Raw genomic sequence first — 21,233 nt, forward strand, 5'->3', positions numbered from 1 at the left:
TTAAAACTCATCTAGTTCAAACCCCCTGCCACGGGCAGGGACACCTTCCGCTAGAGCAGGTTGTTCCACTTGATGAGGGCTTTATACAAGGGCCTGTAGGGACAGGACAAGGGGAATGGCTTTAACCTGCCAGAGGGGAGACTGAGATGAGCTCTGAGGCAGAAGCTCTTCCCTGTGAGGGTGCTGAGGCGCTGGCACAGGGTGCCCAGAGAAGCTGTGGCTGCCCCATCCCTGGCAGTGTTCAAGGCCAGGTTGGACACAGGGGCTTGGAGCAACCTGCTCTAGTGGAAGGACCCAAAGTTTTTCCCAGCCCAAACCATTATGTGATTCTAATCATGTTGCATTCAGCGGTGAGGGACAGGCATGTTCTGGCAGGACACAGGTGACCATCCTTGATGCCCCTCAGCACAAGCTGAGCAGCCCCAGGTAGGTTGTTCACAAAGAGGTGTCTGAATTCAGCTGTCGCAGTTTGGTGAGATGAATCACATCTCGTGTGTTGATTTCTTGGGCTGGGCTGAGCCCCCCTTCCTGCCCTGCTGCAAAGAGCCCCCCAGCCCTGCTGTGCCTGCTGTGGGATGGCCTGGCTGGTGCCTGGGGGGAGCAAACAGCCAGACCTGAACAGAAAACCTGGGTGCTGATTTGCCCCTTTTGTGTTACCTTTGTAGGTGCTGTTTGATGTTAAAAGGACTCCGAAACTGCTTTTGCACGTTAGGTGCTTTCCCTGCTCTGTGGTGGGAGTCTCTTATTTAGCCCGGTTCTCAGACACAGTGAGAATGAGGAGCGATCTCTGAGTCTTAGTAAGCTTTCCAATTCTCACATTTTCTGGTGTAAATGAGGCTTTGTAGTTCAGCAAGACAACAACACTGGAGGGGTACTCAAGTCCCGTAGTGCCGCTGTGCCCTGAAGTTCTTTATTTCAAAGGCCTGCCAGGCTGGTATCTCTTATTTTCCCAAGATGGCATTTACCACTAAGAAATTGCAGAATCCCAGCCTTGTTTGAGTTGGAAGGGACCTTAAAGCTCATCCAGTTCCAACCCCCTGCCATAGGCAGGGACACCTTCCACTAGAGCAGGTTGCTTAGCTCAGATCTTCATGTCCTACTGTTAGCGTGCAGGGATGACCTGTGCCATTCCTGTAGTGAAGTCATGCCCCTTAGTGTGGTTATCGTGTAGGCACAGATGCTGCTTTTATTCCAGAAGCTGGTTTTCTTGTGCCATGAGTTTCATCTTCTGCATTAGATGAAATTACTGCCGAAACCTCTTTCCCATTTCACTTCCAAATACTGTAGTTTGCGGAGAATCCTGCATTATGTGCAAATCCCACAGCAATTTTAAGGTTGCTGGTTCATCTAATGGCTTGTTGCTCATCTGTTACATTAAGACTTTGTGTGTGCTGCTCGAGCTCACCCAGAGTAGGGGGCTCATCTTCCTTCCAGAGCAGTTCAAGGAATGGGTTGCATCTGTTGCTGGTGGGATCTTGCAGCAGACAGTCCCATCCTTCCCAGCAGGAATGCATCCTGGATACCGTGAATGTGGAATTTGCCAGTGATGAGCAGCACAGCTCATTCCTGGCTGTAGTTTTGCACAGCGATGGGATTGCTGAACTCCCCAGACAACCTTGTGTGTCCGGGAGGCCAAATGCTTTCCTGTGTTCTTGTTCAAACCAATTGACCCTGATCTACCGAAAACCCACCTTGGTCTCGATGTCTTTCTCACAAGTGTGCCATTCAGTGCCTTTCTGTCTGGATGACTTCTTGCCATGTGCTTCATGCACACTTGTATTGTGCGTCCTCCCCACCAAACCCCCAAGTCTGCACTGCTCCCTGGAGCTGTTTCTGTTCTGGATCATTCATCGGTACCCTGATGGCAGCAAATATTCACATCATTTGCCCCAGTTGCATTTTTTCACCCCTTAGCCTGCCTTTTTCAGCCCTGTGCTGGATGATCCTGTCCTGCTGCCCCTTTCCAACAACCTTTGTGATGTTTGCTACCTAAATCCTGCTGTGTGGATGTGTCTTGCTCAAAGACCCATCACTGAGTTCTTCATGTCCCACCTTGGAGTAGAGCATGAATGAGACATCCATATGCTTTTCTGCCTCTCCTGTGCCCACTGTCAAGCTAGATGGTACAAGGTGATTGACCTGGGCTTGGTGCTTACAGCATTAAATTAACAGCTTTTTGTTTCAGATTCTTCTTTCTGTCCTGAAAGAAGATGCTTAATTTCTGATGTTCTCTTCCTTTCCTCCTTCCATACCCCAAGGAAAGTGGGAAGATAACAGAAGGGGATAACATCTTTGTTCCTAGTTTTGCTTGCCTGTTGGTTGTATTTTGCTATGTGTAAGTACAGCAGATAGCATCATGAGAACCTTGCTGTTGTTCACGTTTGTAATCTCTCCTGTTCCAAGTAATTTGGCTTCTCGCTTTATAGATGAGAGAATGGGGCAGTCCCACAGGGTGCTCAGGCACTGCTATGACTGGCTTCTCAAGAAATTCAACCCAATGGCAAATTTATACTTGTCTCCCTTGCACTCAAGCCTGTACCACTACATGACAGTGGTGGTGATGATCTCTGCAAGCCAACATGGCTTGTGTGGGTCAGTAGGTGTATGGGTGGATTTGCAGAGATATGAGAGCTGATTTGTCTTATGTCTGCCCTCCATGTCCACATCAGTGGTTGGTTATGGTCAGTTCTTCCATGGCCAGGGGTCAGTAAGAGCTTGGTCTGTTTTTTGCCAGTTGGGTTTTTGAAAGGATTCTCCATGTTGCTGCTCTGCTGCCTGTTGCTCTGTTGGTTCAGGGAGTGGAGACTCCCTGAAGCGGAGGCTTTGGAGTCCAAGAAGTGAAGGTCAGTCATGGTCCTGCCACGGCTTGGTGTGCTCTTACTGCTTGGGGTAAGAGCAACTTTCATCCTCGCTCAGCGGGGTAGGAACCCAAGGCCCTATAGGCAGTCGTGTGGTGCTGGGCTGTTTGGATGGTACCACTCTCCTTTGTGAGCACCCTGAAAGGATGTTTGTCAAACCAGTTGCCTCCTGGATCTTTTGATGCACCGCCTTTGTGTGGTTTGAACGAACATCTTATCACCTTCATCTCCCTGCTCTTTGCAGAGCTCTTAAGTAGTAAACACACAAAGGCTGAAGCTTGAATCTTAAAACTTGCAGGTTCCTCCCCTCATTGCCCTGATTTCTACAAAGACTTCCTCCAGCTGCTCCATCTCTCAGCTCTGAGTTTCTATCTTTGGCTCCTGTATGGGTGTAGAGGCAGTAAAATCTTGCAAGCTAAGAGTAGTTAAACCCCAAGATTTCTTCTGTAATCTAAGAAAAACAGGCACTTTCATTGGAGGAGCAGCAGGTACCAAGCATGGTGCAGCCACTTATCCATCTCTTGCTGCAATGGGGATGCATCTCCCAAAGCTCCCGTCCTGCCTGTTGCCCACTGATCGTTTTGAGGATGCAATGGGGGATGCAGAAAGCTGAAGTGTACCTCAGGGGAGATGATGACCTTGCTGGGGTGTTCCTATGGGGATCTTGCACTGAAAAAAAGCTCTGGTTAGGATCAATTTGCTTTAATTCCCAATGAAGTGGTTTTCTTTCTATTGCAGCATCAGCCCAAGCTTCTTTTTTCTTTAGCCCCATCAGGCTTCTTGCTCTTTTCTCCCCAGTCCCCTAAGCTCTACCACAGCAGTGAGCCAGGTGCTGAGCCACCTCCTCACACTAACGCATGAGTTAGCATCTCCACGAGGCAGCCAGTGTCCCTCCAGCCATTGTGGTTGTCAGCAAACCTGGGCAGCGTATTCATGAGCTGATCCCGTGGGTGAAGGGGCTTGTTTTTCCTCTGCTGTTTCCTGCCTGGGATGCTCAGCCAGCAGTCTTGGAACAATCAGGGCAGGAAGGGGCGTTATCCTGCTGTGAAGGTACCCAGAGGCTTTCTCTGGTGCTGGCGGATTGGTGCCTTGCTTCCCTGCTGCAGGGTCCCTTCAGATAAGGTAAAGGACTTTCAGCCACGTCCTTTCCTGCATGTGGGTGTCTCAGGAAGATCCTGCTGGATTTGCTATCATGGAAGGGAAAATCTTGGCTTCTTACATGACTGCCAGAGAGAGGAAGGAGTGGATTAGAGCAGGGCAGAATGCTGGGTGGGGTGGTGCCATCTGAGGCGGGTGGGCAGGGATTTGCCCTGCTGGTTGGATCGGAGGTGGCCATGTCCTGGGAGGAGGGCGTGTTCTGTGTTCTAATTCCTTTCAATACTTTATTTGGGAACTCCAACTTTGAACTTGATCCTTGAGCTCTTTCCCTCTGTCCCCGTCTAATGGTGGTTGTCCTGGGCTCCACCACTGCAGATCAGAGCAGTACTTTGGATGTTGAAGATAGAACTCATGTGGACCTTAATACAGGAAAAGTGCTTCTCCATGCGGAAAAGCCTATGTGATCCTCAATTTGGCTTCTCATGTGTCCTATCCTGACCACGTTGGAACTGCTAATGGCCTCAGTCATCTCCTTTAATTGGCTGCTGTGTGCAGAGGGACCTTATGCTCCTGGGGCAGCATCATCCTGGGCATGAAGGAGTTGAGGTCTTCTCCTTTGCTCTGATACTGAGCAGAAGCAAAGCTGTGAAGGAGAAAGGTCCCAGGGCTGTGAAGGCAAGCAGGGAAACCACGTTCTGTCTCAGCTGAGTGGAAAGCCCCTGTCATGGAGCTGTGACACCCTGAGGGATTCGTGTAGCCTTGGGCTTCACAGCCCTGTAGGAAAAGATTCTTTTTTGGTGCTGGTGGGGTTTTTCTCATATTCTTTCAAAACTGAGATTTTTGAAAACCTCGTGCCTCCAAGCAGGACAAGTGGAAAAACTGCCTAACTTTTCCAAATATTGGCTTCCCTGCCCCTTAAATGGTGACTGTATGGTTTGCATGGTGTTTGGGTGCTGCTTTTAAGGTGCAGAGTTATTGGAGAAGGAAAACCAATCTCATCTTAGAGAACAGCCAGGGCTTGAAGTCCCATAGCTTGATTTTGTAAGGCTGGGGTCCAATGCGTGAGTGAGGCGTGGTGGGATAAAGCCCTTCTGCTTGCTTTGCTCAAGCAAAGCTTGTGCAGAGCAGGCGGGGGAGTCGATCTGGCCACACTTCTCCATATGCAGCATGTACGCACCTCTAAAGAGAGGTGGTTAATGCCTTGTCCAAGGGTGATACTCAGATGTTTCCCACAAGTGCTGTAGTGTCTTCTCTGTTCCTGCCTCTTAGGAACAATATCTGTAGGTGCTTCACAGTGGGGCTGTACAGACGTGAGGGCACTGTGTTGCGTTGCCTGCAGAGCTGCTGTCAGGAGGGCTGTGATGATCCAGTGTTGGAAGGTCTCTTGTTATCCTTCCCGCTGTCTTGTCTCAATTGGTCCATGAAACCTCTTCTCTCTTCCCTGGGTGGTGGTTGTGCTCTGAGTTGTTATTGACGCCTGGGAGGAAGGCAGGGAAACCCACATCTTTTGCAACACCTTGTTCTGCTTGGAAATGTGCAGAGCAGCAGCCAGCCTTGCTGACGAGGGTGTCCCCCAAGGGTGCCACAGCACGACTGCTCGCAGCGTTCACCCTGGTGTGTTGTGAAACATGACCACAGGTAGTTCACTGCACGGAGCCTCCCTTCCACCAGCTCTGAATACCTCTGATTTTGCTCTGCGTTTAGGACTTCTGCTACTGTGGGTCCAGCGGGAGGGAGATGATGAAGGGACGGATTCAAAGAGCTGCTCAACACCATCACAAACCATTGCAAAGCACTCATTAAGAACCTTGACCTCAACACTTGTCTGTCTTAGGGTTCTTGAGATGTTTAACAGAGCTCTTTGGAAAGTCTGATTACGTCCTCCAGAACTGTCCCCTGCCACATTTTGCTCAGTGTGGGTGGGAAGGAAGGGAGAGTTTGGGGAATAAACAGTAGAAGAGGTTGCAAAGTTCCTGCTTGGTTGTGGTGGACAAACCGAGTCCTCTCCCATGAAAAATGCTTCCATAATCACTGCCTTGGGAGGAAAGGTTTAACAACATGTGTGGTCCATAGCACACCAGGAAAAAAAAACAAAACAAACAAACCCAAAGACTGTGTTTTGTGGTTTGAAAGTTATGGTGGCATCTTTCTCCTTAAATATTAACTATTTTGTCCTTAAATTCCCTGCCTTTTCTGTGCTGGGATCAGAGAGGCATCAGGAAGGGGTGGCTGGGCTAGTGTGGTGTGAGGAGTGTGTTCCCCTCCAAGGACCTGAAACAAGCTGACGTGCAGGGAGGTGTATTTTTGTGAGCTGGGTGTTGTAAAGGGTGCTTGTGAGTCACACCGTGCTCTTAGTCACTGCTTTCCTCTTGCCACAAGTCATGACTAAGGTGCTGATGTGCCGATTCCCCGTTCATTCAGTCCTCGGCACTGCAGCAGAGCATTTCTTGGGCGTTCCTCGCACACGCTGCGGATGGATAGAACTTGGTGAAGACCATAATAACAGGCTGTGGCCGTGGGGAACAAGAGGTGGGAACCCATGACACTCTTTGGGGTAAAGGAGAGCGCTTTCGCCTGGCAGGTCAGTGGTTGCTTGTTGTGTGTTTTCTTTCACCTCTTTGGTGACTTCTCTCCAGTGCAGGAAGGACCACGCGGCAGGGCTGGAGCCTCGCTGCTCCCTTGGCTCTTGGGGAGCCCCGGCAGCCAGGCATGGCTTTACTGAGCCCTTCTGGTGGAATTGCCAGGAGTTAAATGTGGGTGGAGGTGGCCACGCGGAGTGCACTGAGCAGAGGAACTGGTTGGAACCTCTGCCGAGATCGCAGTGGGTGTTGCTGCTGCCAGGCTGGAGATGGGGAGCTGTGATGGGCACAGCCACCACTGAGTACTGAGCATCAAATGCTGACCAAGTAAGCAGAGATTTGAGTACTTTGGGATCACTTTGGGAACTACGTGAGCGGGTGGCTTAGGTACGGGAACGTGCTGTCCAGGATGAAAGCAAAGGCCTCCTTGGCAGGAAGTTTTTGTAGTATTGGCAGGTTTTAATTCTTGTTCCTGGATTATTTTCGTGCATTTGCGTTGCCTCCAACCAAGAGACAAAGTGTCTGGAATGGACCCTTCTCTGTGCTTTGGGAGAGGAGAGAGATGCGTGCCCCGGAGTCCCTCTGGATGCCAGGGTGGTGCTGCAGGGGAGGGAATCTCTGCCTGGGCATCTGTCTGATTGCTCACAGTTGGGGCAATTCTGACAGGTAAACCTTTGGACGAGTTGCTTTTATTTTCATGGTGTCCCAGACAGATACATATGAATTGGGTGGGATAAAGTCTTCCTGCCACCAGCACAGTCTCTGCTACCCCAAAGTTTAGGTTGCACGCTGAGCCGTGGTGGAGAGGTGAGATGCCCAGAACTGTGCTGTGAAAGAGGTGCAGCCAGGCATGCAATCCGTAGTTTCGCAATGACCTGGGATATTGGGGCTGAGGCCCCCTCTGTATTTTCCTGCATTGCCGCAGGGACACGTGGACCTTTTCTTCATGTTGGCTGTCTGGCAGCAAGGTGACAGTGCTGGAGGCTTTCCTGACTGGTACAAGGTTGGCACTTGGGGGTGGGTTTGTGACCATTGCCAGTGGACGCTATAGCTGCCAAGGATGGTCCATGGCTTACGTAAGGAGTAGGAGCTTGGGCTCTGCTGTCATTTTTCCCACATTGGACTAGATGATCTTTTGAGATCCTTTCCAGCCTGGGCTGTTGTATGTTTCCCATCCAGCCCATCGCAAGGTGCTGCAGCTGTAATCTCTTGCTGTGTTATCTTCGATGGAGGCTAACCCGCTATTAGCTCCTTGCCACAAACACATGAGTGAGACTTGATCTGCCCCACAGATGGAAGCTGTGAGAAGGCAGATGTGCCTGCAGCAGGTCAGCAGAGGGTGCTTTGGCCCCACAGCCTCTCATGATGGTGGTTGTGGGTGTGTGCACCTCCTTTTCTTTGCCACAGTTGGGATGCATTAGGGGAGCAGAGGGGAAGATGACAGGCTAGCAGACTGGGGTGCATGGTTGGCTTTGGGGTTGGCAAGGGTGGCAGGAAGCAGTAATGGGATGGTGGTTCACCGGGAGCATCTTGTCTGCTCTACAGTAGAAGTGTTGTAGTGCTCTCTTCCTTGCATTTAACCAAGGGCCTGGTATACAAACTTTCTTCCTTCTTTCTCTGTAGGAGATGAATTAAAATGCAGCACACCACGTGCACAGAGGACAGGATCTACCACGCACTGGAAAGATGTTTACACGGGCTTAGCAGAGATGCTGTCTCCAGTAGATGGGCTGGTAGGTGACCTGTTAACCATGAGCTTGTTCTTCTGCCTCTGCAAGATCTGCTGACCTACCTGGACACCTGGGTAAGAGAGAGCTGCTGGTGCTGCTGGAGGCTTGGAGGCCTCTTCTCCCTTCCAGCCTTCGAAGCTAGAGGTAGGATCCAAGCTAGTCAGTCTTTCTGAGCCCCTTGCTGCAGTAGGAAGATGTTGAACAAGTCATGTTAGGTCTTACATATATAAAGATTCATCAGAGAAGCCATGCATCTTGCCAGTTGTCCATGCCTGAGCTGGAGAGAGGAGTCATTGTTCACCATGAGGAAAGGACTCCTTTGTGTAATCAGCCAGCCTTGCCTTGCTTGGATGCATGCAGTCCTTAAAACCAGTGTGTGTAATCTATTCTGCATTGTCAGAAGCAAGGATGGAGATATTGTTATCAACTTTATTTAAATCTAGACCAGATACCATGGTGACCATAAAGATGTGAGCCGTGTTCAGAGCGATTTTGGGTGGTGGTTGTGAGGCCAGAGCAGCAGTGAGCAGAAGTCATTTTTGAATGTCATTTTGATGTCTCTTTCTCATCCTGGCACTTGTGGGCTGCAGTTACGTCACTCCCAAATCCTCTTGTGAATGGAAGAAATGAAATTGATTTAATTTCAAATGAAATTTGTGAAATTCAGGCAAATTCAGGGACTGTCAAATTCAGATTTCCTTTTGTCTGTGCAGTTCTTCCAACCACATCTGCTTTTCTGTTCACCCATAAGTCACCAAAGAGATGCAAGCAAGGTAGGGGTGTCCTGCCTGCTGCCAAGTACTGCAGTAATCCCTTTGGCCATGCCCGTTTCATCACCCACTGGAGTGATACCAGCTCCCTGTGCTGGAGCATCACTCTGTGTCTTGTTTGTACAGTTATGACCAGGACTCCTGGCTCCTTTTGGGCTCCCCATGTTCTGGGAAAACAGGCCCTGAAGTGTGACCTATATTCCTGGTTCCCGGAAACACAAGCTCATGCTTAGCACCAGTACAGTGCATGTCCAGAGAAGTCCATCCTGCCAAGCCATTCATTGTGCACTGCATAACTTGCCTGTTCCTGTAATTATAATTAATCAGTTCCTGTGTCACTCATAATCTCTGCCCCTCTCCGATCCCAGCCACTCAGCGCTGTGTTTGTGTTAGGGCAGCCTTTAAAAATGACTTCATAACTTTTCTGGCTCATTATCAAAGACCAGACTGTGGGGCAGGGGTCGGGGGGTGGTGGGCTCTGCTGGGAGCAGCTCTGCTGCCCACTGGTCCCTCAGTAATAATGATTTTCCCCCATGTCTCCGCCTGCCGCTTTCAGTCCTCTTCATGTGGGTTTTGAGGGGTTTGGCAGAGTGAACTGGCATTCTGAGGAGAATCTCAGGCATTTTACACATCAGAAAGTTCTCTTTCATCAAAAAACATTTGTGCCATTGCCAAAAGTGTTCAGCATGACCGGCGAGCCCTGCTCCCACAGTGGTGCTGGATCTGATGTTAATGGCTTTGCTGTGCCCTGGCCCCAGGTACCGCAGCTGGACAGCTCTGAGAGCAGCGCTGCGTGGCCAATGCTTCCTCCACCCCATGGCATATCCATGTTGGCTTTGAAGAGCTGCTGTTCCACATCCTACCCCCTTGCAGGTGGAGTAGGAAGTGTTTCATTATTGCAGTAAGACATGTGATTCAGGGAAGATAGAGCATAGTGCGCAGATGTACCCACACCCCATAGCTGTGTATCCTATTTCTTTTCAAAATCAGAGCAGAAACATTTTCATATTCTTCTGCCTTCCCTGTGTTACAAGCAACAGTTTAATTACTGCTGTGTCAGATCCAGGCTGTTATTTCTGTTCCTCATATGGTCAGTGAATCTCTCCAGCTTGTTCTAAAGTGTGCCGTAGCCTTCTCCTTTCTTGTTTTTAACTTCTTACATCACTTCTATTTCCCAGTTTATTTGCTTTCCTCTCCTTTTTACCATTTCTGTACACCAAAATAGCACGCACCACGCTGCAGCTTTTGGGATGAAACCTTACGAGGAGATTGTGTTTATTTTTAAATTATTTAATGCCTTATTTTAACATGATAATTTGACAGGAGGTGGCTCCAGAGAGTGTGAGTAATAGCTTCCGATGCGTTGTTTCCCCCCCTGTGTGACTGAAGAGCTGTGGTCGATGAAGTCAGCATAGAGAAGTGCAAGTGCTTTGGCCATCACAGATTTATACCCTGGATGAGCCCATGACCAGCTCTGGGGTCTAAACAGAGAATCTTTCCTGAACTGCAGCGTTTGTTGGAGGAACCAAAGAAAACGTAATTGTTTCTGAATAACAAGAAAAAATGTGTTAGAAAAGTGCTAGAAAAGACAATCTCCTTCTCCTCTGGAGACCCCTCCTCAGAGAGTTTGCCTTCCTCCATGTTGCTGCAGAGAGATGATAGTCAAATCACAATGTGCTAAAGGAAGAAAAATAGTTCATTTCTTGCTGGTGAGCAGTGAAATGGGGGGAGCCTTTGGTGAAGGAGAGCGCCGGGCTTGGGTCTGGCTACTGGCAGTGCTGGGGTGCCGTAGTGCTGAGTCCGAGCAGGGCTGGAGGGTCGTGGTGAATGGTGAGCTGCTGGAGAGGCTGCACAGTGCCCGGGAGGTCCCAGGGATGGGAGGGAGCTGTTGTGTCACTGCCATGGGGCTGCACACAAGTCAGAGAGGATGAAGGATGCCAGTAAGGGAGGACGGATGAAGGTCACTGGCGAGCGGGAGGAGGAGTGTTCAATGGTACATCTCGTGTGACGCCCAGGGAGCTCGGTCTGCTCAGCTCTAACAAGGAGAAGCTTAAGATCCTGCTCAGTTGCAGTCCTCTAGATACCTTCATAGGGAATTGTTCAGCATGGAAAAAGAGAAGGCTCCGGGGAGGCCTTACAACAGTCCTCCAATACCTAAAGGGGGCCTACAAGAAATCTCGAGAGGGGATTTTGATGAGGGCCTGTAGGGACAGGCCAAGGGGAATGGCTTTAACCTGCCAGAGGGGAGAGTGAGATGAGCTCTGAGGCAGAAGTTCTTCCCTGTGAGGGTGCTGAGGCGCTGGCACAGGGTGCCCAGAGAAGCTGTGGCTGCCCCATCCCTGGCAGTGTTCAAGGCCAGGTTGGACACAGGGGCTTGGAGCAACCTTCTCTAGTGGAAGGTGTCCCTGCCTGTGGCAGGGGCTTGGAACTGGATGAGCTTTAAGGTCCCTTCCAACCCAAACCAGTCTGGGATTCTATGAATGAACAGATACCTGGTGTGGGGATCCTCCGGTCTAATCACCAAGTAGTGAAATGCAATGTTTGAAATCTTCCAGCTCTAAGTGCAGAATCAGAGTGCGCTGGTTACTAAACGTGGCAAATTTTAACCTTTGAACTGATTTTTCCAGGCTTGTGGGTTTTCTTCCTGAACTCACTGGCCAGGCTGGGTGGAAGGGCTTGGGGTGGCTCCAGCCACTCTGCGCTGCTCAGGGGGCTCTGGAAGCTGCAGGCTGGAGTGCTGCACAGTGCGGCATGCATCATCCGAGGGGCTGCTGTACCTGCGGGCTTTTGCTGTCTCCTGTGCTCACCTCTAACCCCATGACTTAGAAACTGCTCTCAGTTGGCCCTTCCCTGGGCAGTCCCTTGGAGAAAAGCACCTTGTTCTGGTGAGGACGTAGTGGAAATGGTGGGAGTGGATCTGGGGGAGGGAGGAAACGGAGACGTTTGCTTCTCACCATCCAACTGTGTCACTTTTGCCAGCATCGGGAGCCGATGCCCGCCCGAGCGCTGTGGGTGACGGCAGCTCGGGCATGTGCTATTGCTGCTTGATTTCTGGTTTTCTTTGTTGATGTGCTTTTTTCCGCTTTGACAGTTGCCCCGTGAGGAGCAGCCGAGGGGAAATGCCACCGCTGCGGTCAGGAGGGGCTGCTCCGGGAGGGGGCAGCGCGCTGCGCTTCTTAGAAAACAAATCACAAAGCCGCATCCTTCCGAGGCTGCCTCCGGGGCCGCTGCTGCTGGCTCCTGCTGTGCTGCAGGCGTCCCGAGCGGTGCAGCTGCACCCGGGGCAACCGCCGGTGCCAATGCAGGCTGCAGGATGGAGGGATTGAGAGCAGCCCTGAGGAGAAGGGCTAGGGTGTACTGGTGGATGAAAGACTGGACATGGGCAGGCAATGTGTGCTCCCGCAGCACCCAGCTGTGTCCCAGGTGGATGCAGGACGTCTGCAGAAGGATGGAAAGGGTGCTTGCTGGTGGGTGGCTCCTTTCTGCTTTTAATGTCATCTGGGGCTTTTGTCCCTGACCTGTGCGCATTAGGAGCATCACTCGCTGTGCCCAAATATCACTTTTGGTCTGGATGCAGCGGATGTGGCTGCAGGGACTGACTCTGCTCCCAGTGGTTGGGAAGTGGATGCTCTTGACCTGCACTGTGTGCAGAGGGAAAGGGATTCCCACTCAGGTCTGGATGCCCTGTCCTGACTGTGCCTGGCAGTGCTGGACACTTTGCTTTGCCGCGTGGTCTTTGTTTCTTGTGTCCAGGATTTCCGAGCTGCATTTTGTGTTTGACATTATTTTTAGCAAGGATGCAGCTGTGTCGGTGTGGTTTTGGTTAATGTTCTTTGCCAAATTTAAGAGCTCAGACCCTGGCAGCCTGCTGCTTCCCAGCACTGTTTATCTCAATCCCAGGGTAATCCCAGTGCCTTGCCATGGCCATGAGTTAAACAGAAATTCTGCTCATAGTGACATTATTCAAATATACCTGGCTGCATCCTTGTACTTCAGCAAACAGCTCCTGTAGGAGACCTCAAAATGGGTCAGAAGATCACTGGTCTGAATTATCATAGAATCATAGAGTCATAGACTGGTTTGTGTTGGAAGGGACCTTAAAGCTCATCCAGCTCCAATGCCCTGCCATGGGCAGGGACACCTTCCACTAGAGCAGGTTGCTCCAAGCCCCTGTGTCCAACCTGACCTTGAACACTGCCAGGGATGGGGCAGCCACAGCTTCTCTGGGCACCCTGTGCCAGCGCCTCAGCACCCTCACAGGGAAGAGCTTCTGCCTCAGAGCTCATCTCACTCTCCCCTCTGGCAGGTTAAAGCCATTCCCCTTGGCCTGTCCCTCCATCCCTTGTCCAAAGCCCCTCTCCAGGTTTCCTGTAACCCCTTTAGGCACTGGAGCTGCTCTAAGGTCTCCCCTTCAGGAGCCTTCTCTTCTCCAGGCTGCCCCAGCCCAGCTCTCTCAGCTTTCCTCCAGCCCTGCCCTTGTTTCTGCTACCTGCCCATCCTCCCAGTCCATTCACAGTGGGTTTGTCCCAGCTCCTCCCCAGGGCAGCAAATCAGCACCTCTCCCTCTGCCCCATTCAGTGCAGAATAAAGCAGCAAGCTGCTGCCTCTGCAATTTTCTCTTCCCTTGCTAGAGTGAGAGGAAGGAAAGAGCCCTGGTCTTGCTGGGCTATTTGTGTATGTGGTTACACTCGTGCAGGAAGCGATGCTCTCGGTGCCTGGCGATGTGCCCGGCACAGCTCGGCTCTGCTGCTCCTGTGGCTCCTGCTCCGCATGGCCAGGACAGCCCAGGGCACCCGCGGCTGGGACCAGCTCTCACGGGTGAGACATCCCTCTCGGCCGAAGCAGGATGGGTTGTTTAGTGCACCACGTGAGCCACTTGCCGAGGACAGCAAAGCTCCGGCAGCTCGGAGCACTTCTTGGCTATCCCACAGCTACCGGGGCTTTCCCTGGAGGATGCTGCACTTGAGGATAACACTGATTGGTTTGAGCAATCTGTTGGGGTCATCCTTGGCAGGGCTGTGGCTTTGTGCCATTGTGCTGGCTTGTGAGAGGGGCTTAAAAGGGAAGTAGAGCATCGCTGAGTTACGGGCTCGCTGTGGCCGTGGCCCCGCCGATGGAGTATCACAACCTAGGGTTCTGCTCTGGGTGTCAGCAGACACAGCGATATGCCAGGAGGACTGGAGGCAAATTAAGGATTGCAGCTGTAACTACCAGCGAGTGCATCTGAGCTGCTTGGGAACTTCCCAGCAGGAAAATGTTAATTCATTGACAGTAAAAAGTTGCGTGGCAGCAGGGGGGCTTTCCCATGGGGGAAAGCTCCTGCTCTCTTAATTCAGTGACAAACTAGCCATGAAGCCACAGGAACAGTGTGTGTCCTGGTAAGCAAACGCCTGTCTGTGGAGGGCACATGAAGGCTCTTTTTGTAACCTTAGCGCTAGTTTTGCTTGTCTTGGCATTGGCTTTCTCCTGGCTGGGCCACCACAGCAGACCTCTCCCCTGGTTTAAACTCATCTTCTTTAACACCCAGAAGGTGTGTAAGGGTATTTTTATGGCATCTTTGGCTGATGAATTTGTAGTCTCTGCATCTGGGAATAATGTTTGAGGGATGGGACAGACAGTGTGACCTGTAGGTTTGTGGTGAATACACTGACCTTTTGCCTGCTCATGGCATTGTTTCTTCCTTGGTAGCTCCAACACGACAGCCAACGCACATAGGTTGGTGCTCATGTTTCTGTGCCACTTAGTAGACTGTGTGAGTGAAAAGCAGATGAATTTATATTTATTTTCCCTCTGTGATCATTAGCCACACTCTGCAGTGTGAGATGCTCTGTATCTCTTGGTTTTGCTTTTGAACTGAGATTGGAAGAGCCTTCGTGCCAGCACCTCTGAATGTGCTATGGGCTGTGGCTGAGCTGTGCTGTGTGTGGACTAGATCCACTCCTAGTGAAAAAATCCACGGCAGTGTGGGATGGAGGAGATACAGATGTTTGCCAGGCTATTTGCTTGACATTTCCCCGTGACTTCTCTGTATGGGGCTGTGAGCGGTGCCTGGGTCCCTGGGAAGGAGGAGGAGGTGCTGCTCTGTTCTTGGTCTGCAGAGCCTGGTCTGCCAGAGCCAGCGAGCACCGCCTCCTCCCTTGGGAAGTGAGGCCAGGATGAATGGAGGCGCCTGGCAGCCTTCACACTGATCATTTCCTCAGGACCATCTGGGAGGTGGCCCTGACCTCCAAGGAGAGCGACGGCCTCGGGAAACACCTTGGGCCATTGTCACCAGTTGGGTCCCAGCAGCAAGAGGCAGATGTCTGGGGCTGGAGGCCGGGAGGGTTTCAATCAGCTGGAGTGAAGGACTCTCCATCCCTTTGCTTGGCAATTCGCCTCTCTCAGTATGGCTAAACTTCTGCTGGGGGTTTAATATATTTAATGAAAGCCTGAAGGTGCTAAGAGATGGAACAAATGCTGGACAGGCTTAATGATGCTGATATGATGGTGCATCTCCAGGCTGGGAGATGTGGGGAAGCTGGTTGAGGGGATGGAGCATCTTCCCTCAGGTGTGATGGAGCTGGAGGGGGTTGGATGTGTGCCTGATGGGAACTGGATTTTGCAGGGTTTGAGTGAGTTCATAGTTGGGGCATCTGGGGCATTTGAGATGGGGGGGCAGCAGGGCAAGGGCTCACACCAGTGGGTTTTCTGTGCTCAGGCACAATGAAGGTGGACATCCACCCATTCCATGCACATCCCTCTGGCCTCTGCAGCATGCACATGGCAGTGCAGGCACGTCAGCCATCCAGCTTCCCTAGGGAAGAGGCATCCAACCAAGCTTGGGTGCCTTGGGCTGCGTGAGTGAGAGTGTGAAGGTGCTTGGGTGTGAGGCCATGTTGCTGAGATAAGTGCCATTTGGATCCATCCAGATTGGATCCATCCAGAATAAGGACGCGAGGTTTTTTCCTTCATTGTTACCTGACACAGGCAGCAAACACCTTCACCCTGACCCCGTCCCCGTGTTCATCCCTCCTGTGGCCTCCCTGAACTGCCTGTGAGTGACAGCAGCTCTGTCTCCCCTGCAGCTGGGCTGTGCCTGAACTGCTGGAGCCTGCAGGAGCTGGTGAGCCGGGACGCCAGCAACTACGTCATCCTCGTGGAGAAGATCCTCGGCAAGGCCAAAGAGGTGAGTTGTGGCGGGGGTTTGAGGCTGCAGCAGCTCTGGGGCTTGCCAGAAATGGGGTTTTGCAGAGCTTCACAGAATCACAGAACGGTTTGGGTTGGAAGGGACCTTAAAGCTCATCCAGCTCCAATGCCCTGCCACAGACAGGGACACCTTCCACTAGTGCAGGTTGCTCCAAGCCCCTGTGTCCAACCTGGCCTTGAACACTGCCAGGGACGGGGCAGCCACAGCTTCTCTGGGCACCCTGTGCCAGCGCCTCAGCACCCTCACAGGGAAGAGCTTCTGCCTGAGAGCTTATCTCGACCTCCCCTCTGGCAGGTTAAAGCCATTCCCTGTGGAATGGTGGGAGATTTTGGGTTGTGGAAAGGTATTGCTGGAGCACTGGAGCTTGGGGTTATGCTGGGTCTGCAGGTCCAAAACCCTCATGGGAGTAACTCTGTGTGTGTCCCACCAGCTTTCAACACATGGGGAGCTACAAGGGAAAAACCCATCACCAATATCTGCTCTTTGGCAGCACTGCAGATCCACAGGGAAGGGGTTTGATTTCCCAAAGCGCTCTTGGCGCCATGCAGGGGCTGCACGGATGGAGCCAGACTTCCCTGCACCTTCCCCTGGTGTAAACTGGGAGCTGTTAGTCCAAATCAAAGCAAATTGAAAGTTTCCTGTTGGTTTCGATGGAAACTTTGCTGTAGCTTTGCTGGGCTTCCTGCAGAGCAGGCACGGAGCTGAGATCCGAGCATCCAGCATCAGGCCAAGCACAGCGGGGAAGTGAAGCTGTGGCAGGGCCGATCCTGTCAGCCTACAGGGTCGCATCATGTGCTGCAGAAGCTTCAGGCACCATTGCTTGAGCAGGGTCACCACGGGCTGCAGCTGCAAAGACCTGGGAGGAATCCTTTGATGTGGCAGGAAATGGTGATGTGTTTCCTAAATCCTCAGGACTGGGATTCATGTGATGGGGTAAATGCTGCCTTTCATTTTTGGGGAAAGAAAAGCTGTCTGACTGCCGGGCTGTATTTTCAGTTTCATCCGTTTATATGTTTTTATAATGGCTGGAATGTGCTTAGTTGCAGATAGTGTTTGCAGATAGTGTTTTATTACATTAGGGTTTATGTAAGGGTTTACTGCGCTTTCCTGTGCTTATGAAGAAGAGGAGACAAGTGTATCCTTGAGCTGTGTGTCCCTTGGTGAAATAATCCTGCTGGCTATTCACCAGCAAAGGCTGGGACAAGAATACATGGTGTGCACCATGCTGCTGAGCTTTGCAAGCCGCTTGCAGAGCTGGGCTGATCTTAGAGCAGCTCCAGTGCCTAAAGGGGCTACAAGAAACCTGGAGAGGGGCTTTGGACAAGGGATGGAGGGACAGGCCAAGGGGAATGGCTTTAACCTGCCAGAGGGGAGATCGAGATGAGCTCTGAGGCAGAAGCTCTTCCCTGTGAGGGTGCTGAGGCGCTGGCACAGGGTGCCCAGAGAAGCTGTGGCTGCCCCATCCCTGGCAGTGTTCAAGGCCAGGTTGGACACAGGGGCTTGGAGCAACCTGCTCTAGTGGAAGGTGTCCCTGTCTGTGGCAGGGGGTTGGAACTGGATTAACTTTAAGGTCCCTTCCAACCCAAACCCATCTAGGGATTCTATGACCAGAGGGCTGGGAGCTTGGCCAAATCTGGCTTCTTGAGGGTGAATGCAGAGCAGCAATCTGTGCTAACCTGCCTGTCCCATTAGTGTGGGTTACTGGGACTTCGAGGGTTATTTTCCCATGGAGACAAGGAAACTTCTGGGAATGGTGATGTGATGGGTGCATGCTCAGCTGCACTGTTGGGAAGTCTCCTTGGCACCTCCAGGGATGCTTTTGGGTGACTCTCATGGCAAGCACCGCAGCTCATCCTTCTGCCCCGCGCTGTTTCCTACAGGTGCAGGAGAAGTGCGACTACGACCTCGTAATGCCCCTGGCTCTGCTCTTCTACTATGCGGTCCTGTATGTAAGTCCTGAGGCTGCTGCGCGTAGCTTGATCCCAGCCCCTGGGAGGCAGGGGGTGCGGAGCCGTTCCCTGTGGAGCCCAGCAGAGCAGTCACCAGAACCGAAGTGGCTTTTGTCTGAAACATCATGGTCTGCTCTGATCAATTCATCTCAGAAAATAATGCTATAAGAATCTGCAGGGATCAAGACCAGGCAACCATTGCACAAGCTGAGAGATGGAAAAAATGAGCTTCAGTGGGTTTTAAGCTCTTTTTTTAAAGATGGGCTAATCAGAAAGGGAGATGGACAATATCTCTGTGCAGAGAAGGCAAAGTTTTTCCATTACCCTTTATACTTGTGCAAGATGTAAAGGCAGCACTACTGCAAAGGAGCGGAGCCTTTACAGGAAACCCTTTTTTATTATTATTATTAGCACAATGCATCATTATCCCGAGGAAATCATTGCTGCCAGATCTTGCAAAAGCGCAGGCTGTGATGCCATTCATCTGTATGGATCTCTGGTTGTTAAAAAGAAATGTATATATAGGCTTTGGCGTGTGAGCCACAGCCGGGAGGTTGGGAAGGTGCAGAGCGGATGGAGCTTTCTTGGAGCTGTGCCCAGGGGGGATACTTTGACCCTTCTTTGTGAGAGGACGGGGTGTCGCAGGATGAACCTCTGCTCTGATCCTCTTCTCCTCCTCCCACTTCCAGCCTAAGCTCTTGAATTTTGGCGCAGTGCTCGAGGCCTGTGTCTTTGCTCCCTTTCTAACAGTGTCTCCCTGTCCCCTGCAGGCTCCCCATTTCCCATCGGGCTCTGACCTGCTTCTGAAAGCTGCCAGTGTGTACCACAGCTTCCTGACCTGGCCCGTGCCCTACTGTGACATCTTCCGCAAGCTGCTCACCTTCATCAGCAATGAGCTTAAGGCTCCCGGTAAGCACTCCCGCCCTGCAGCTTCCCCAGGCCACGCACTGCCGCGAGCACCCGTGTTTGATCCCAGCACTCTCCTGGGGCTGCTCTCTCCCACCCCACTTACTTCACTCATCCCTTGGGTGTGGTGTCCACATCTACCTTGTGCATCCCAACCCTCACCTTTTCCAGGAGATGAGGAGCTCTGCCCTCCATCCTCTGGAGGCTTTTCCCAGCACAGGGTGACACCATGTTCCTCTGGAGGAGCAGGGCAGAGTTGTGTTTTAGGTGGCTGCCTTGCATGCAAGATGGTGGGTGCATCCTGGGGATGCTCGGCTCTGGACCAGTGTGAATTAGCAAAATGTGTAACTATTTCCTGGCTGCCTTTCAGTCTGGTGGGTCTTTTCCATGGCAAAGCACATGTGGCTGCTCCTGCCCAGCCCTGGGCTTTGTCTGAGATGCTCAGTGGTGTAACTGCAGTGATAACAGTGGGGCCATTCATCGGCATCAAGGTGGCTGGAGCCTTCGACCTGCCCTTGCATGGAGGTTTCCATAAGGCTGAGGGGCTCCCTGGCTCTTTCTTTACAGCCAAGACACCTCGTGATACAGCTTTGGGCACATCTATCAGCAGCAGCAGCGCTCCTCCTAATTAAGGACTCCTTGTAGATGTCCTGTTGCTCCCAATGGAGCAGCTCTTCCAATTATTTCTAAAAGGCCCTTTCTCCTAATCTCCCTGTCTGTTGGTGGCTTATGGAGAGCTGTTATCACACAGGGCACATTTCAGGCCTTGTTTACTCCTGCGCAGGGTCACGGCAGCAAGACCGGCTCTGAGCAGGACTTGGGAGGCCTTGGACAGGTACATGAGCTGGGGCTGGGGTCCTCCCCCCAGCCCTAATCTAGGCTGCTGCTTTGGAGAGCCCCGTCGGGGGCGTGAAACGCAGGGTCTCTGTCACGGCAGCAGCGCCCTGCAGAGGTGGGAGCTTGTGGGTGCGGATGGAGTGAAAGATGCTTTCAAAGGAACAAGAAGATTAAAGTAAACCCCAAACCCTCTGCGGTGCTGGTATTGGACTGGCTCCTTTATCCCCAGCTCGAGGCTCCGCCAGCATAAATGGCCATGGGCTGTTGTGCTGTGTCCAGCCTCCAGCTCAGAGCTGCAGGGCCGGCACAGGCATGGGGATGCTCACCCCGTGCTGGTGCAGCCATGGACTTCCCCCGCTCCTCCTGGTCAGTTATTGCTATGGCGCCAGTTGGGGTCGTGTTTACAGATCGCCGGGAAAGCCCCAGAGCTGGGTGGGAGTTGCCAGCTCCTGCTCTTGTTCCATCACCACCATCGCTGGTGCCTGAGGCTGTGTGAGCTGGGGACTTTGGTCCAAAAGCTTTTCCCTTCCTACAAGCAGATGAGATTTCCCCTCCCCTGCCAAAACATGCCATATGGGAAGTGTTGGCCTGCCGAGGCTGAGAGCCCAGCACTGCCCCTCACCATGGCCTCTCCCCACAACTGGAACTAGGAACAGCAAAAACATGTCCTCTGCTGGTAAGCTGAGTAGGACCTTATAAGCTTGTTGCATGGCCTCTGTGACCTGCCACAAGGATGAAGCAAAAGCTTTTTATTGAGAGGAGGGTAAATATTAACTGAGAACAAGCTGCTGTCAGTATTTGCCAAGAATGCAATAGCTTTTGTGTGCCGACTGCGGGCGATTCCTCTGCAAGAGAGGCAAATGCTGCTGTAATCGGGGGGCCTGTGTGGAGCAACATGTGCTGTCCATGGGCGCTGGAGTGGGGCTGCTGAGCAGCAGTTGGTGTTGGGATGTGGCTGCCTGTAGCAATGAAGGTGATGGATCTTGTTAACACCATGAGGTATTTCCCAAGTTGTACCCCAGTCCTGCTGTTTGGGGGTGACACAGGCTGTGCTGTTGCCACACAGTCCAGGTCCATCCAATGTCACCTGGTTGGAGATCCCGATGGCATCCTGGGGATGGGGACAGGGACTGTCCACACCAGCCTCAATTCTGCTGGGTCCAGTCTGAACTCCATCTCTGTGGGAGGGAAGGTGGCAGTGACCTGCTGTCCATAAGTGAGATCCAGGGCCTGGGGAGCTAAAGCTGCTAAATATCATTCATGCAATTCCCATTCCATATCAGCAGCACGGCAGAAGGGACTGGATGGAGCAGCTCTTCC

At 52.0% G+C, this 21,233-nt stretch overlaps 1 protein-coding gene across 4 annotated transcripts in view; it reads left to right on the plus strand.

Moving 5' to 3' along the window:
- PIK3R5 (phosphoinositide-3-kinase regulatory subunit 5) overlaps positions 1-21,233 on the plus strand; it is a 61,109-nt gene that overhangs the window by 23,694 nt on the left and 16,182 nt on the right. For all 4 annotated transcript variants that reach the window (XM_030505906.1, XM_030505903.1, XM_030505904.1 and 1 more), the window contains exons 2-5: positions 8,159-8,268; positions 16,100-16,200; positions 18,102-18,170; positions 18,941-19,079. In XM_030505906.1, the coding sequence (XP_030361766.1) occupies positions 8,172-8,268; positions 16,100-16,200; positions 18,102-18,170; positions 18,941-19,079 (406 nt within the window). In that variant the 5' untranslated portion in view covers positions 8,159-8,171. The remainder of the gene's footprint in view (positions 1-8,158; positions 8,269-16,099; positions 16,201-18,101; positions 18,171-18,940; positions 19,080-21,233) is intronic.

The sequence above is a fragment of the Strigops habroptila genome, chromosome 14 (assembly GCF_004027225.2).
Source record: "Strigops habroptila isolate Jane chromosome 14, bStrHab1.2.pri, whole genome shotgun sequence".
Taxonomy (NCBI): Eukaryota; Metazoa; Chordata; class Aves; order Psittaciformes; family Psittacidae; genus Strigops; species Strigops habroptila.